The 16,807-nt window shown below is 41.4% G+C and overlaps 1 protein-coding gene across 4 annotated transcripts in view; it reads right to left on the reverse strand.

Annotated features, from left to right (window-relative positions):
- Positions 1-16,807, reverse strand: part of ELMO1 (engulfment and cell motility 1) — a 524,791-nt gene that overhangs the window by 227,246 nt on the left and 280,738 nt on the right. For 3 of the 4 annotated variants that reach the window (XM_042970062.1, XM_042970058.1, XM_007078577.3), the window contains exon 15: positions 13,312-13,420. In XM_042970062.1, the coding sequence (XP_042825996.1) occupies positions 13,312-13,420 (109 nt within the window). Of the gene's footprint in view, positions 1-13,311; positions 13,421-16,807 lie in introns of those variants that run through there. The other variant, XM_042970067.1, reaches the window with a different exon arrangement.

The raw sequence follows: 16,807 nt of genomic DNA on the forward strand, positions 1-16,807 counted from the left end.
GCCTTAAATTTGAGGTTTTCCTCTGACAACATTAATGACACAGAGAAGCAGCAGGATTAGTTCTGACCTGGGCAGGTTGGGATGGGAAATGAAGTGTGGACTCTGGTTGGATTCTTCTGGGCTCCAGTACAAAGCGATTCCTCAAATCGTTACATAGCCAATAAAAGCCAAAGAAGCATTAGGGCTGTGTTTCTCGGGGTATAGATATGACTTGCAGAAATGTTAAGCAGCATTTGGATTTAGGTTTGGTTCTTCTTCCAACTTTCAGGATTATTTAAGCTCTCCTGTTCCCAAGTGATGGGACAATGCTGCTGCTTCAGCCAACAGCCCCACCACAGCATGGAGAGGCAAGAGCCACCAAACCCAGCTGAGAAAATCAAGGTGGGAAACGACAGTGTGAAATCTGCTAGGCAGGAAAGAATGAAGTCAGAGGAATGGTTTTTTTCTTTTTTCCTTTTTGCCATTTCCTTTATCTGTTCTGGCAAAATTAAGGTTTAATTCTTCTCAAAGAACTCTTTGCTGGCAATAAAGTTGATATTTCAAAGGAGGAAAGAATTCGGAGTGGGAAAAGCACATTAAACTAAACTTTACACTTAAAAAGTGAGAGCAGTCATATTTGTACGGAAGACAACAAAGCCTCTGTCCATGCTGCAAGGTTGCCTTGTCACTGGGAACCCCTCACAACAAGGTCTTTGGGCATTTATTTCTCTTGCACAGAATCCAATACCACCATGTCACTCCAGAACTGATGATGGCAAAGTTTCAGGCAACTTATTTAGTGGTTACGGTCACTATACTGGGTCCATAAAAAGGTCTTTGCTTAACACAGCAGCTCTGGAGCTGGTGGCCACCTGGGCAAGAACTGTTTTATGCCAGAGGAAACTAAGGACCACACAGGAGAAGAGGCTTGTCTAGAGCTTAGAGCTGGTCAGTAAGGGAGCCAGAATTAGAATCTGCACCTTCTAGGATACAGGAGTACTGATGCATAGGGGCACTTGTACCCCAATGTTTATAGCAGCACTCTCAACGATAGCCAAATTATGGAAAGAGCCTAAATGTCCAACAACTGATGAATGGATAAAGAAATTGTGGTTTATATACACAATGGAGTACTACGTGGCAATGAGAAAGAATGAAATATGGCCCTTTGTAGCAACGTAGATGGAACTGGAGAGTGTTATGCTAAGTGAAACAAGCCATACAGAGAAAGACAGATACCATATGGTTTCACTCTTATGTGGATCCTGAGAAACTTAACAGAAACCCATGGGGGAGGGGAAGAAAAAAAAAAGAGGTTAGAGTGGGAGAGAGCCAAAGCATAAGAGACTCTTAAAAACTGAGAACAAACTGAGGGCTGATGGGGGGTGGGAGGGAGGGGAGGGTGGGTGATGGGTATTGAGGAGGACACCTTTTGGGATGAACACTGGGTGTTGTATGGAAACCAATTTGACAATAAACTTCATATATTGAAAAAAAAAAAAGAATCTGCACCTTCTAAGGCCCAGTTTAGAGCTCTTACCACCCCATAAAAATATCCATTTAACCACGATCCAAATTACCATAAAGGAGTTCAACAGAGATCCCCAAACTTAGGAGAGACCAGCCAGCTGCCTAGGAATGAACTGGAGAGTTGATTAAATATACTGATTTCTGGATTCCATGGCAGGAAATTATATTCCCCAGAAGCTCCCTCAAATGAGTCCGATGCACAGCCAAGTTCAGAAATCACTGGCCCAGATTATACAAGACACAACAACAAAGAAACCAGCAGAATTCTATTAAAAAAAATGCAAGTCATTCTCCTTACTCTATGAAAAAACAACATGAAATATGCAATTATAAAGCTCAAAATAGCTTCTTCAGAAAAAAAAAATGATTCATACTTCTAAAGATGCTCAGGCCACAGCTGCAATCTGTTCTCGTGGCCAAACCCTTGGAAAGCCGAATTAAGGGAAGCCACATTGGGCTTGATTGCTGGGATCCAAAGTTGTGTCCTGCTCCCTAGAGGCAGGGGAATGACCACACTCCAGGGAAGCACACAGGCAGCTGGCATTAGTCTCCAAGGAGCTGACAGCTTACTTCCTAGCCCCCAGCAGCCATCCCAGGAAACCTGGCTCCCTTCAGGTTCTAGCTGCTAGGTGCACCTGCTTAGGCAACAGGCATCTTTGGAGGAGCAGTCCACTGGCTTCTCTGGACTGGTTAAAATTTGTCCCATTTCCCACATCCAGGGGGTGGGTAGGAAAGAAGCAGCAATGGAGAGCTGTCTGGAGGCAGTTGGGAATACAATAAATTAGGAAGTCACACAGCTGTGTGTTCTGAAACACAAGATTGAAAATAGAAAATTTTTTCCTCTTTGGGGAACATACTGTAGTGTTGATATTTTCTAATTCAAATTTGGACTCAGTAGGCCTTCTCACTAAATTATCCTGAGGAGGAAGAGAAGGGGGAGGAATGAGGAGGCACCCCTTTGTAGAACTCATTCTTACTTTATTAGAAAATTTTAAAAGGATGGTGTTTGAGAAGTTTCAGGGTAAAACAGAAAGTCCATAAAACATTTAGTGATGGCTGAAAAATATTTTTGGAACTAACCCTCAAGCAAATAGAAAGCTACTCCATTCATGAAATAAATACTTATTAACTGCAGACTGAATATAAATCCCTGGACTACAGGGTGAGATGGGAGATGAATTCACTCTGAGTCTAGTGCTCAAGGAGCTTACAGTCTGTGAGGAAGACAAGACATTTTAAAAACATGAAAGCAGTGGTTTGCAGCATTGTGCAATAATTCCAAGTAAAGGGAACAACATTATCCCACAAAAGGGAACTGTACCTAATGCCTGTGTGGCCTCAATCTACTTAACCTCTCCCAGAGTCCCAGGCACTTCGTTTGTAAATGGAGATGTTGAAAGGGTTGACAGAGTATTGCCTTCAGTATTGCCTGCCATGTAGAAAGCATCTAATAAATAAATAAATTGGTCATTTTCGTTTTAAAAAAATAAATTCTTTCTACTGATCTTTAAATCAGCAAGTGGTTTTGTTTTGTTTTGTTTTGTTTTGTTTTGTTTTGTTTTGAGAGAGGGAGACAATCTTAATTAAGGAGGTTCCATACTATGGGGCTCAACCCCACGATCCTGAGATCCCAAGACCCTGAGATCACAACCTGGGCCAAAATCAAGAGTCAGACACTCAGCCAACTGGGCCACCCAGGTGTCCCTAAATCAGCAAGTGGTTTTTGACTGAAGTTCAAGTGCTCAGGGCTGAGAGACTCCACTGGCATCTACCCTGTTATGTATTCCAACAGCCAGGAAAATCTCTCCATCCAAAGGCCTGAGGTTAAGGATGAGAGGCTGTAAAAGGCATCTCGACCCGTCTGTCCTCTGCTACTCTCTCAACCTCTGGGGACTCCCTCAGGGGAAAACACCTCTGCGGGAAGTGAGCTAAAGACCAAAGCTGTGAGAATTGCTTCTCGGTTTTGTGTGTATTTGTGTTTGATTTACTATTGTATGTTTTGATTTTAAACCTTACAGAATAGAAATTCACCATCATGTCAGTGCAGTCCCGCATCCTGATTGCTGTTATTTTAATTCCTTTCTCTTTGGGGTCGACTTTACTCTACTTTACCATCTGTTGGCATCTTTCTGCATTCTGCTTACACTTTCTCATTTCATGCTCATTACTTACTATTCTACTTTTATAGCATGCTAGGACCTTTACGCTCATGGCCTGGTACATCTCAATCTTATGATAAGTGCTGAGGAGGCTGATTAGATTATTGCTTCGGATAAAGAAGAGCCTGTGGGTCCAAGTCCAGGGTGTGGAGCTAGCGAGAGATGGCGTTACACCTTACGTTTTTGAAGTGAGATTAGTAACTTTAATACTAGACTGATTTCACAGATGAGGAGCGAAGGTGCTGTTCATACTAATGGCATCTTTCATCTATTGGGATCCTGTTACTCTAATGTGTTTCTTTTTTTTAACTGACGAGTTGGGAGATCATAACCTGAGCTGAAGTCAGATGTTCAACCGACTGAGCCACTCAGGTGCCCCAAAAGGAAATGTATTTTTATGTCCATTCACTTACTGCTGACCACATCAGTCCTTCCTTACCAATTTCCCTCCTTATTCTTCCAAATGAACCCTACAGTCATTTTGTAGAGTTCTCATCCCAGTTTCTGTTAGTATGTTGGAATGATATGTGAGCCTACGCTGATTTGGAGGAGCTCACATCTTTATTGCAATATTAATGTTTTCCTACCAGGGATAAAACCTTTGCTTATTTATTAATTTACAACTTATATATCTTAGTGAAGTCTTATAGTTTTCTTCACACAAGTCCAAGATATTTTCTGTTAGTGTTATTCTGAGGTAGTTTACATTTGTATTGCCACAATTAAAAAGAACCCTTTTTATCCATTTTATGATTAACTAATGACTGCTGACATATGGAACTGCTACCAATTTTTGTTACCCACCATGTAGCTACATGAATTCTAACAGCTTGTTCTTTGCTTCTTCAGGGATTTCTGGATAGTTTTATTGTCTATAATTTAAAATACTTTGTTTCTATCAATGAACTATACCTCTATTTATGTCTTCCAGATCAAGGAGAGATACAACTGGTGAATGTTAGCACTCCATAGCACCCTACTTTTAGTTCCAGTTTTTAATGGGAAAGCTGTTTTGTTATCACCATTTTAAATATATGTTGGCTTGCTGCTTTACAGGAGCTTAGAAAAAAAAAATAATGCTAAGAAGTTGTCTATTCCATCATCATTAACAAATGATATTAAATGTTATCAAATACTATTTTAGCCTTAACTGAAATTAGCATTTGGGTTTACACACTGAGCTTCTTCATGTGAGATGTGTACTCATGTGTTTTCTTTATTTTATTATTTTTAATGTTTATTCATTCTTGAGAGAGAGAGACAGAGAGAGCATGAGTGGGGGAGGAGTAGAGAGAGGGGGAGACACAAAACTGGAAGTAGGCTCTGAGCCCCGAGCTGTCAGCACAGAGTCCAACATGGGGCTCGAACTCACAAACTGTGAGATCATGACCTGAGCAGAAGTTGGATGCATAACCGACTGAGCCACCCTGGCGTCCCACATCTGTTTTCTATTACTGAGCTCCTCCTGCTTCCCTGAGACAAATCTTTGAGCCAAATTCAAAGTCTACCACTAGTAAATACTAAGGCCTTTATAACATGCTCTTTGCAAACATTCATAATCCATTTTAATTATAATTTTTACTTGCCTTTGCTTTTACCACTTATTTATTTTGAAATTATCTTTATACTTTACTATAAACTACCTCAATTTTTAGGAATTAAAGGAAAAAAAGTATTAGTAAACAGAAGAAAGTATAACAGAGAGGCACCAGTAAAGTGCTATGGGAGTTTCCAGGAGAATGTGGTGCCCTCCCCAGCAGAGAGTCAGGAGGAATCAGAATGGTCACTCAACCCCGATGTTGTACATGAGCCTGGTAGACAAGTATTTCTAAGGTGGGAGGGAAGACAGTGGGCATCTGTGTTCTTTCAACACGTCTGTGTCTGTCTCTCTTCATTATGAGGTTGGGCAAACCTACCAGGCTCACCCCTCAATCTATAACCTAAGAGACAACAGAAATGGATGCTGATTGTTTCCAGCTACATATCTTCTCAGAAATAAACCAAAAAAGAGCAAGCTCTAAAAATGCCTATGATGAATATAAGTTATTTTCATCCATTTAGAATTGGGATGTGCTTGAGATAGTCTTTTAAACTACCGAGTTTAATTTCTCGCAGCAATCTCTTCCGAAGGAGGTAGGAACTACCTTGAGATTTTAGAAGTACCCACAAGTACTGCCTCCTGAAACACCAGCAAGTAACCACAGAACTTCAGGTTCTAAGGCAGCCACTAAATACACAGAGTTGACTTTGCTACAGGAGGAGCCACACCTCGGTGTCTCTAAATCTGCATATTTCTGTTGTTGTCTCCTTCACAAATAGGGTATTTCACATTTAGCAAAAAATGTGAAACTTTTGGCACTTTACATTTAGCAAAACACTTTAACCTATATTTCTTCATCTAGTTCTGAGATGAGAATGATGATGATGGCAGTGGTGGTGGTGGTGATGATAATGATGATAATGAGAGTTTTCCCAGGTTACAAATGGGAGACAAAGGAGCAAGATGGCTGACCATCTTGACAAAATCCCTTACTTGTATCAGCTGCGCCAATTGCCACGTGCTTCTGATTCTGAATCAAGAATCTTATACAAGATTCTTGAATACAAGAATCTCTGAATACAAGAATCTTACATTAAATCCTCCTGCCTTGCAATAATGCTATTACAAATCCTGAGATCAGTTCTATAATTATTGTAAACAACTACTCTCGACTGACTCTTATACGTTCTCCTGTGACATTTTTAATTTGGGCCAAAAGTAGATAAAACTTTCTAAATAAAGGGCTCAGGCCTTGAACATTTAGTGTATTTATTTTTGTTTGTTTTTACGTTAAGCTGCAGGTATCATATGAAAGCAGAAATAGAAAAATGAAGATTCAAGACAGAGTCAAGGTCTGAGAAGCTTCAACTTTCCAGGGAGCTTAGGAATAAGCTAGTATTAAGAGGGCTAAAGAAAGGCCCTTAAGAGGCTTAATTGTTAAAAAACTACTTTTCTTGAGTTTTCTTTAGCCAGAATGTTCTAAGAATCAAAGTGATGGATGGTACTTCTCAAAGTACGAAAACACCAATGTCCCAGAGTTAAGTGTCTATTCTAATTGCTGCTGTACTCCAAAGAGTCCTTCAGATTGCTCATCTGTGTTATTTTTACTTGCTAAAGCAGAGGTGTCTGGGTGATGAATTATACAAGGTGCTTCACTCAGCACCACTGGTGTGTTGTAATAAATATCGTCACTGAAAGACAAAGTAAGGAGATGCTGAATATTTCCATAGCATGTGATGTACATTTCGTTCTTGTTTTTTCAAAGCAGAGAAGCAGTTATTAAGTTTTAATCTAATTATATATGGTCACATAGGTGAAGATGGAAAAACTATTTCAGGGAAATATGAGAACCTGAATCACAAATGTATGTGTCCATTCTGCCCTTCAAAATACACCTGAGAATAACCCACATACAAAAGCATAATTGAGGAGGTGAAAAATATACATTTGCTGAAAGGAAAGTAAGGTAGTGGAGCCCTAGCATCTTAGTGATAAAAAATGAAATACATTATAATCAAACCTCAATTACCATTTTCCCACAACCTTTGATATTGCTACATTAAAAAAAATACTAATGCATTCCCCAATTCCCAGTAAAGGCAAAATGACAGAGGGCTGTAATCTGACTTCAATTTGTTATAGTTTTTTTGCAGCAGTAAGGAAAATGCAGAGGAGAGTTTTGAAAGTAAAGAGACAGAATTAAGGGTTGCAAGTAGCTATTTTCCCTATTTTCTTTAGCTATCAATCATCCTGTGGTCATATACTCAAGGAAGGCTGGCTTCATACCCTGTCTCAGGAGCAGCTAATGATTGTTCCTGTTCCCCTTATCAATGACTCGGGTAGGTGAGAGTTTGCTGAAGAACTTTTGGAAACATTTCCACAAGTCTAAAAGAGACTCACTAGAAGAGACAGCTTCTTTTCCCCTGGACCATGTGACGGCAGCTGCCATTTTGCTACCTGCCTAAAGACAAATTTTATACATCAAGGATGACAGAACCAAAAGGTAGAAAGAACCTGGGTCCTTGATGAGATTACTGAACAGTTAACCATCTCTAGGACTTACTCAACTCTGCAATTATGATACTCAATACAGGTTCTTCTTTGAGTTGGGATTTCTAATACTTGAAGCTGAAAAGCCTCCTCACTGCTATACTAGCTGGGCTGAAGTTACTTTGTCCCTGATACTGGCCCTGTACTCACAAGTTCTTGTCACAGCCAGAAGACAAAATCTAATCCTAGAATCTGATGCCTAGGACTAGGGCATTTTTTTCTGATTAAAAATCCTTCTATCGGTTCTCACTGCCTACATGGTAAAGTCCAAGCTCTTCTGCATGGCAAATCTTTATGATCTAACTCTTGCTTTTTCCGTCAGCATCTCCTCCGTTTGCTTGCTCCCTCAAGGCCCCCCACCCTGCCTTAGCCATATAGAACGAGAATTCTCCGACCCTCCAAGTCTTTTCACCTACATCTCACTGCCTGGAATTTTTAACAGCTGCTGCCCACCATACACACACCTGTGCTTACCTGGGTATTCCCATCTCTGTGATTCCACATACTCAAGTATCTCCTTTTCTGTGTCAAACCTCCCAAGATTCTCCCTTCCTTAGCCTGTCTAGCTTCCTATGGACAGAAAGAACGAACCACTGCCTCCTAGTGATATTAGTGTAACTTAAATGTAATGTTCTAAATGACAATGTGTTTTCTAATTATTTGTTTATATGAAGGACTCCCCAGTCAGAATGTAGGCTGCTTGAGAATGGAGTGTGTGCTCTATGTCCATGTCATCAGGGATTAGATCCTGTATAGAGAAGAAGCCCTGTGTATCATGAATGAATGAATGAATGAATGGGAGACAGAAAGAAATATCCTAGCCCTACTTGATATTGGAATATAACTGGATCAGGGGCTACATATCCCAAAGATAAGTAATTAACCTATTGTGTAAAACTCAAGGTTTCCTTGTATCTCTCAACAACTTACTGTTTTGGGGGACAGTGCTATAATAACACAACAGTTACCATTTTTTAGCCCCAGTTAAGAGCTAGGTATCTGCCTAAGGACTTCACATCTATAGCAAATATCTTTGTATTTGTCTGTGAGATGACTCCCTTCTTCTGTTAGCGTACCACCTCCCACTTCCCCACACCCTTACCCACTGCACACACACAAATACACCTCTTCTTCTCAAGACTTGCTCTTCACTCTACTCCAGTCCTGTTCTTCTAACTGGAACTGTCAATTATACAACCCAGCCCAATGGGGATCTGTGGCCACCTCCGGGTCCATTGGTATTCTTCTTTGTGATTTTTAAGATTGAAACTAAGGGAAAACAAGTGTGTTGCTCTCAAAAGTGACTCATGAACAAGCAGGTTACAAAGAATAATTTTAGACAGAATGTGAAGAGTGAAGAAACAAGAGTCATTGTTCCAGATTCTGGTTCCAGCTATTACTTAAGTCAGAGCATTCTCCTTCTGTCACTTAACCTGCAGACTGCTTATGGAAAGTTGAGCTTCTATCACCTGCAAAAAAATCATCTACCTTGCAACTAAAGCAGCGCCCATTATTTTATTTAATCTTCCCAACAACTAACTGTGTGCAGCAGGTATTGCTTTATTTTAGATAAGGAATCTGAAGCTCAGAACAGAGGAAGAAACATGCCCAAGGCGTGCAATTAGTAGCAGAGCTGTAATTCAAAGATGGGTCATCCAGATGCCAAAATGCAACCATTCTACTTTTCTGCTTCTTTCTGTACTATTCTTTGGGCTTCCTGAGCACTGATTTGAGCCCAGTGACCCCAGACAATACGCAGTGAGTCTATGTCTTCTCTTCATTAATAAACATAGATGCTATTGATCTTGATTAACTACTGGGGGTGTTATGGGGCTTCAACTAAATAACCCTGATAAAGTGCTTTAAGCATATAAATGATCAGATATTGGTTTTTATACCACACTATTAAACATTCACCTCTTGCAATGTTAATAATTGGGAAGCAGAAACATAGTGCTTTTTAAAAAGCAATCTTAAAAAACTGCATAAATACTTGGTATCACTAATTTAATTGAATATTAGCATGTTTGCTTTGGACATCAAAATATAACCAGTATTTCAGAAGTGGATTTCGTCAAAGACCGTAGTTAAATCAAAAAACAAAGCGTTTGTAGAAAATTGAATCTTTCTACTCTTGTATATGTCTTTTTTCTCAATCAGTTAGATTTTTAAGTGGAACTTCTTTGATCTCTGCACTTGCTTATAGATCTAGTACAACCATGATCTTCCAGATCAATTATTAACACAAATATGAGAAGAACCATGAACTTAGAAACAGAGAAAAGCAGACACATTGAAACCAAAGGAAGATGGATTTGTATGTGAAACTAATTTTCCCCAGAAGAAAAACAGATATTTCCCTCAACATCAGGGTGCACTCAGATTTGTTTTCCATATTAGCAACTTATTTACTATGGCAATGGGCAAAAGGCAATCCATTAAAAAGCAATTTTCCTCTTACCAAAGGGTGTTTCATCATTTGATGTCTAGCACTCAATCAGAATGTAGGAATCCTTTAATATTTTATGAGCAGAAAACATCTCATTTGGGCATGGAGACTTTAGAAATGTGGAGTCCTCCATAAGCCTTGCAAAACGTCCAGAACGACCTTTGCAGGGCAAGCAATAGGCCAACCTAAAACCTCAAACTATCAGAACATTGGCAAAATTCTACTTTAGAATAGACAATGGGCATTTAAAATAAATATGCAATCATTTATAACTAAGAATAGAAGATATCAGTCCCAAGAATTTCTCAAGCACAAGCTTCTGGAGGACAGGGATCATAAGTGGCTCACCTTTGTATCTGCAGTGTTCAATCACAGTTCTTGGCACATTGTAAGTAATCAATAGATTTTGATTAAACAGATGAATAAATGCATCTGTCATCTTGGATGAAAGGAGCTTGCCATTGGTATACCGGGCCCTAGGTAACCTAGTCCAACTTCGCTGCAGAGATGGGCCAGACCAGGTACTAAATGAGTCATTGCAGAAGGCTGGAACCTTCTCTGCTGCGGAAGGTGAGATATGGAATAATGTACAGTGCAAGAGCAGCGCCTGGAACACCCCCAGGGATCCTCAAGGTATTTACCTTCATCCCCACTCTTTATCTCAGTCCCTAGGAATGGAGTTCTGTCCTACTTCCTGGCTTGATGTCAGGTCCTCAAAAGTCTTGCAGAGCTGCCCTGCACCAGCCAGAGGTCAGTCCCTAGTCTGTGTCTCTACCCCTGGCTCCACCCCCACCGCAAAGCACAGAGCTGACACTCACCTGAGCAGAACCGTCTGCTCAGACTCCTGCCACCATGGTCCCCCGCTGCTGCCCGCCAAATAGAGTCACACTGATATGGATGAAAGTCCAAATCAGATCCATATTTGCCCACAGTCTAGAACTTGGCCATCTTTTCCAAGTTGGTCTCCCTAGGCTGAATACGCTCTATTCCCAGTGTACCTCTCTGTGCCCAGGCCAAAATGAACACAACTACTCAAATCATCACCCCAAATACTACCAATCTACTTCTGGGGAAAATGTGGAGGTGTAAGAGCATGGTGAAGTTTGTGAGGACATTACCCAAGGCCATGAGGATCCTAAGTGGCAGAGACAGAACCCAGCTCCCCTTCACTCCCAGCATCCTCCCTCCCTTGGCTCCTCTGTATCTCTGTTCTGTGTCAACTTTTAGCACGATAGATATGGGTCAGTTGTCAAAGAAGAAGAGCAGAGGCTGGATATAGTAGTGAAGCACAGAAGAATACACTCTATACACTTTCTACAGCCATGAAGGTGAGAACTGGCCAAAGTAGGCCATAGGGAAAGGGGCAATGTGGGGTGATAACCTAGACAAAGCAAACACCAACGAGACAGAGCATGACTGTTGTCCAGTTTCTGAAAATCTTAGCGGGTCTTGCAATGCTTCTTAGCAAGTGACTTCCTGCAGCACCCCCCATAAAATTGCGATAAACATGAAACAGTTACCGCTGTCAGGATGAGGAATTCAGTAGGATCTGCTTGACTCAGGACTTTAATCCTTCAACTGAATAAACAGTAAGCTAGGCAGCAGACATAAATCTCAACAAGTTAGTCTGATGGAGAGTAGGAAGGATAACTCAGGTCAAGGATCCAGGTAAATAGGGGCGCCTGGGTGGCTCAGTTGGTTAAGCATCCGACTCTTGGTTTCGGCTCAGGTCGTGATCTCGCGTTTCTTGAGTGCTAGTCCTACATCAGGCTCTGTGCTGACAGCACGAACCTGCTTGGGATTGTCTCTCCCTCTCTCTCTGCCCCTCCCCCCTCTGAAAATAAATAAATAAACTTTAAAACAAAAAAAGGATGCAGGTAAACTGAAATGTTAACCTTGGTGAACAGTGAACCTGAGCAGAGTGACACAGAAATCTCTCGGTCAGGCTACTACTCTTCTAATGCACAGATGACCTAGTTTGGGCTCATAAGTAAAGAACTTTCATGGCAGTTTCATGTCAATTTCAGCCTCTTTCCCCCATCCACTCACACTGCAGGATGACAATATTTGCTGTGCTTGGTCGAACAGACTTAAATTCCTCATTTTTCCTCCCTAAGCTCTCAATTTTCTAGTTTACCTGAATAGTACCTATAGTCGGTTTTTACAATGTAAATAAAGCATAATCTCCTTTCCAATTTAATCATTGGATTCCTTTCCATTAATCATCTCAGACCATTATTTTAAACTCTCAAGCAGGTAACTGAATATTTATGCTTTCACAACAAATACCAAACATCCAACATTCCTCTGGTATAAACAGTCTTCTCTGGCGCCCATGTTATTAAGCCTACAAGGGAAGATTTATATGTGTGTCAGCTCTAGAGATATTGGAGGGAATGGAACTCAGCCACTTTAAGGAGGCTAAATGTTGACAATGACTGCAAGCCAGGTTAAATCAGACTCATCTTAACAGGTTAAACCCAAATTACACCAGTGAGCAAAAGGCAGGAAAATTATCATACCTGCTTTTTCTGGGTGTCCTCTCCTAAATTTTGTAATATAAATAAGAAAAAAAGCAATGAGCATATCTCTGACCACATTTGTCATGATCAGCTACCCATTTTCTTCTATAATTCCTTCTCTCTTAGAGAAAGTATTCTAAACAAGTGAGATATTGGGAGAAGAGGATTTTATTAAAGTGTTCAATTTTTCTTTACAGAGAAAAATTGTTTCAAAAGAAAGAAAAGAAAATAATCTACTGGTAGGTTAAAAACCAGAATTTTAAAAAGGAAATCCATAGATCTTTTTCCTTAACAGATTACTAAATGCAGGACTATTTTAATATATACTCATTCAATAACATTTGAAATTCAGTCATCATGCCTGCAAATTTTTCTACTTGTAGATAACAATAATGTGTATTTCCAAGACAGACACGCAGAAATACATGCACTGGAAGCCTGAGCCAAAGAATGCTGGGTCCACAGGGATGCCCATGCACCGCTGGCAGCACCTTGGGAATTCTTTGCGTAGGTCCAGGCACAACCCTGGAAGTGGGGTCCCTGCCAAGTATCATGCGCATGTGGGAAACAAGTGTTACTTACGCAGCTCGCCCACTTTCAAGATCTCACACAGCATCTTGGTCAGCTCTATGCTGCTGCGGCCAAAGGGACATTCATGCTTATCCTCCCGGCTACTGTTCTCAAGCACAATCTGCAAGTGGAAAGGGAACAGGTAAGTAAGGGAAGCCAGTTTGTAGAAAATGTTGAAATGTTGGCTCTAAGATGGGGCGCCTGGGTGGCTCAGTTGAGTAAGTATCCAACTTCAGTTCAGGTTCGCGAGTATGAGCCCCGTGTTGGGCTCTATGCTGAGGCTCAGAGCCTAGAGCCTGCTTCAGATTCTGTGTCTCCCTCTGTCTCTGCCCCTCCCCTGTTTGCACTCTTGGTCTATCTCTCCCTCAAAAATAAAAAATAAACATTAAAAAAAAAACTGAAAAATAATGTTGGCTCTGTGGTAACAGAAACAGATCCACCCCAGATTGCCAAACAAAGGGTTGGGGCCAAAACACAATTGTACTCTAAGCATATACTCAGTATATAGTGCCTAAAACTCACATGGTTTCCAAACCTCCTAAAACTTTCCACCCTGTCAGAGCAGATTTTGCTTGCTGGTTTCCACTTACACAGAAGTGCCTATGGATGGAGAGGTTTTCAAAACAGGACAAGAAAGACCTTTTACTGAAGTGATAAGACCATGCTCTCTCCCCTCAGTCTTCCCTTTCCTGGTGAATAGCAGCTCTTCTGGGCCTTCAACTCCTACATTTTATTATTTTTTAAAAAATTTTTAAGTTTATTTATTTATTTTGAGAGAGAGAGAGAGAGAGGGAGAGAGAGAGAGAGAGAGGGAAACACCAGTGGGAGGGGCCAGAGAGAGGGGAACAAAGGATCCAAAGTAGGCTCTGTGTTGATAGCAGAGAGCCTGACACAGGACTCGAACCCATGAGACATGAGGTCATGACCTGAGCCAAAGTCTAACACTTAACCAACTGAGCCACCCAGGCACCCTTTAACTCCCCATATCTGCCCACAGAGGTTCTCATGTTCTTACAGGATCTCACCCCCCATATTAGTTGACTGAAGCATGCCTAAGGGACATGTGACACAAAAGGAACCAACCAGAGCTTGTCCCTGAGACTTATCATACAAAAGGGGAAAAAAACTGGCCCAACTGTGCTGACAGTCCACAAGGTATGTGAGCACAGGAGCTACCTGAATGCGAACCTGTAATAAAAAAAATTCGGCGGCAGGGTGGCACCTGGGCAGCTCAGTCGGTTAGGCATCCGACTTCGGCTCAGGTCATGATCTCGCAATTTGTGGGTTCAAGCCCTGCATCAGACTCTGTGCTGACAGCTCAGAGCCTGGAGCCTGCTTCGGAGTCTGTCTCCCTCTCTCTCTGCCCCTCCCCGACTCTGTCTCTCAAAAAATAAATAAATGTTACAAAATTTTTTTTTAAAGAAAAGCAAACACAAATGCAAAGGAAAGCAGAGAGGAAAGGCCATAGGAGAGCCCTGGGATCCTTTGCTCCTGCAGAAAAGCTGACTCCCTGTCCTTACAGTTTATTTGCTCAAAACTTCCTCTGAAAACTCTTTGGTTGGTCTAATAATTCTCCTCTATCCTTAAGATACTTTGAAATGTTCCTACCATAATTAAGGGAGTGTGTATACAGGGATTGGACAAAAGTAAAAACAAAGCAAGAAAACTCTATTTCAAAGTCACTAAACTTCAAATTCATGTGTCAACAAAAGGAATAACCACTTTATCCATCTCTGGAGCCATCTCAGATACAGTTGCCTGGTACCTCCTCAAGAGCTACACGACATCCTGAGTAGGTGGGTGTCTCCCAGTCTACATCAACGCTGTGCACCGACCTATGTTGTTTTACCCCTTAGGCCACAAAATCTTCAGTGGCAGAAATAGTGTTTTATTCATTCAATCAATAATGGTAATTATCGACTGGGAAGAAGCCCCGCAAAGTAGAGAACAAGATAGACCAGGGCTCCGACCTCATTGAACATTCATTCTAATTGAGGAAGACAGATAAAAACAATAGGTAATTAGTTTATCACAAGTGTTATGGGAAAAAAAAATAACTGGTTGAGGTGTTAAAGAGCAATGGGGAAGGCCTGCAGAGGAGAGTTTAGATAACTGAGTGACTGCTGGGAATTGGGGATGAGAAAGAGCTGCCAAGTCGAGGTCTGGGAGGAAGAATATCCCAGGTGTAGGTATCAAGGACAGTGCCCCTGAGTAGATGAGTAGGATGTGTTTGGGACAGGCCAGCAGACTGCCTGGTCTATAATGTGGAGGGGTCTGGGCTTGCCCAAAGAAGCATTTGGGGTTCCAGGAGCTGGAGAGGGGGAAAACAAACCTGGGGAGCATAGAGGTGAGCCAAGACCTCTGCCCCAGGGCTGGGTGGGGTGTCACTCCAAGATCCTGAGATGCTAATCACAAGGTTTAGGCAGACGAGTGACATGGTCTGATTTGTTTGGAAAAGATCTGAGTGCAGAGAAGGGATAAGAGGGAGTAAGAAAGAAAGGGGGGCCTGGGCAGCATCCCTGGCAGAGATTAGGGCAGCTCAGACTGAGTGTGCATGGGGCACCCGGCATGTGATCATAGAAAGGTAAGGAGAGGCAGACAAGGAATGAAGAGGACAAGGAGGGGAAGGCTTTTAGGAAAGTGAGATAAAAGAAAGAATATTTGAAAGGATGGAAGAAGAAAGGAGAGAAGAAAAGGGGGAAGAAAGAAAAGTAAGTGAAATTGCTATCTTATTGATATGGACAGGGTTCCAAACAGCAAAGTGATGTGAGGGAGTTCAATATCAGGTGCATTGCTTAGAACCAAAGGAGTAGGATTTTAACAAGAATGTGCTCCGATTATTTTCTGCACAGACACCAAAACACACATATATACGCCTCTTATTATATGCACCAACAGTACCCCACTAACAAATCAACTGTTTGGGGAGATTCCTGCCAGGACTGCCTTAAAACCCAACCATAGCCACAACATAGTCTGTGTCTTCATAGTCTGTGTCTTCAATCTCCTCCTGCATTTGTTGTGCCACAAGCAGTTCTCACAGCCTTCGCCATTATCGCTTTACCCCCCTCACGATTGTCCAAGAAGTTGATGAACCGTACTGTTTACTGAGGCTTTTCAACCATTTGGAACATATGCTCACATAAATAATTATGTACTGAATATCATCATGAGCATAACCTTTATTGTCCTTGAGATTTATGACAAAAATTCTTCCTTGCAGTGTCTTTAGGGAAACACATGTTATGAGTTGATTGTTTTTTCTCTGAGAAAGCTGAACGTAAACTCCAACTAAATCCCTTCTGCAGTCAAGCAAGGAAGGACCGGTGCTCGAGTCTTTGAAAGGCTCATTCCCTCTTCACAATCTCTTCTCCACAATCTGCTGAGCACAAAGACTCGTTAGTTTAATCCTGAATCACCCTTCTCCTTTTAGAGGAATTCATTCTAGTTCTAACCAGGAATTCCAATTCAGCGAAGCAGGAGGGGAGAACAACTAAATTCCCATCAA

Source organism: Panthera tigris, chromosome A2 (genome assembly GCF_018350195.1).
Source record: "Panthera tigris isolate Pti1 chromosome A2, P.tigris_Pti1_mat1.1, whole genome shotgun sequence".
Taxonomy (NCBI): Eukaryota; Metazoa; Chordata; class Mammalia; order Carnivora; family Felidae; genus Panthera; species Panthera tigris.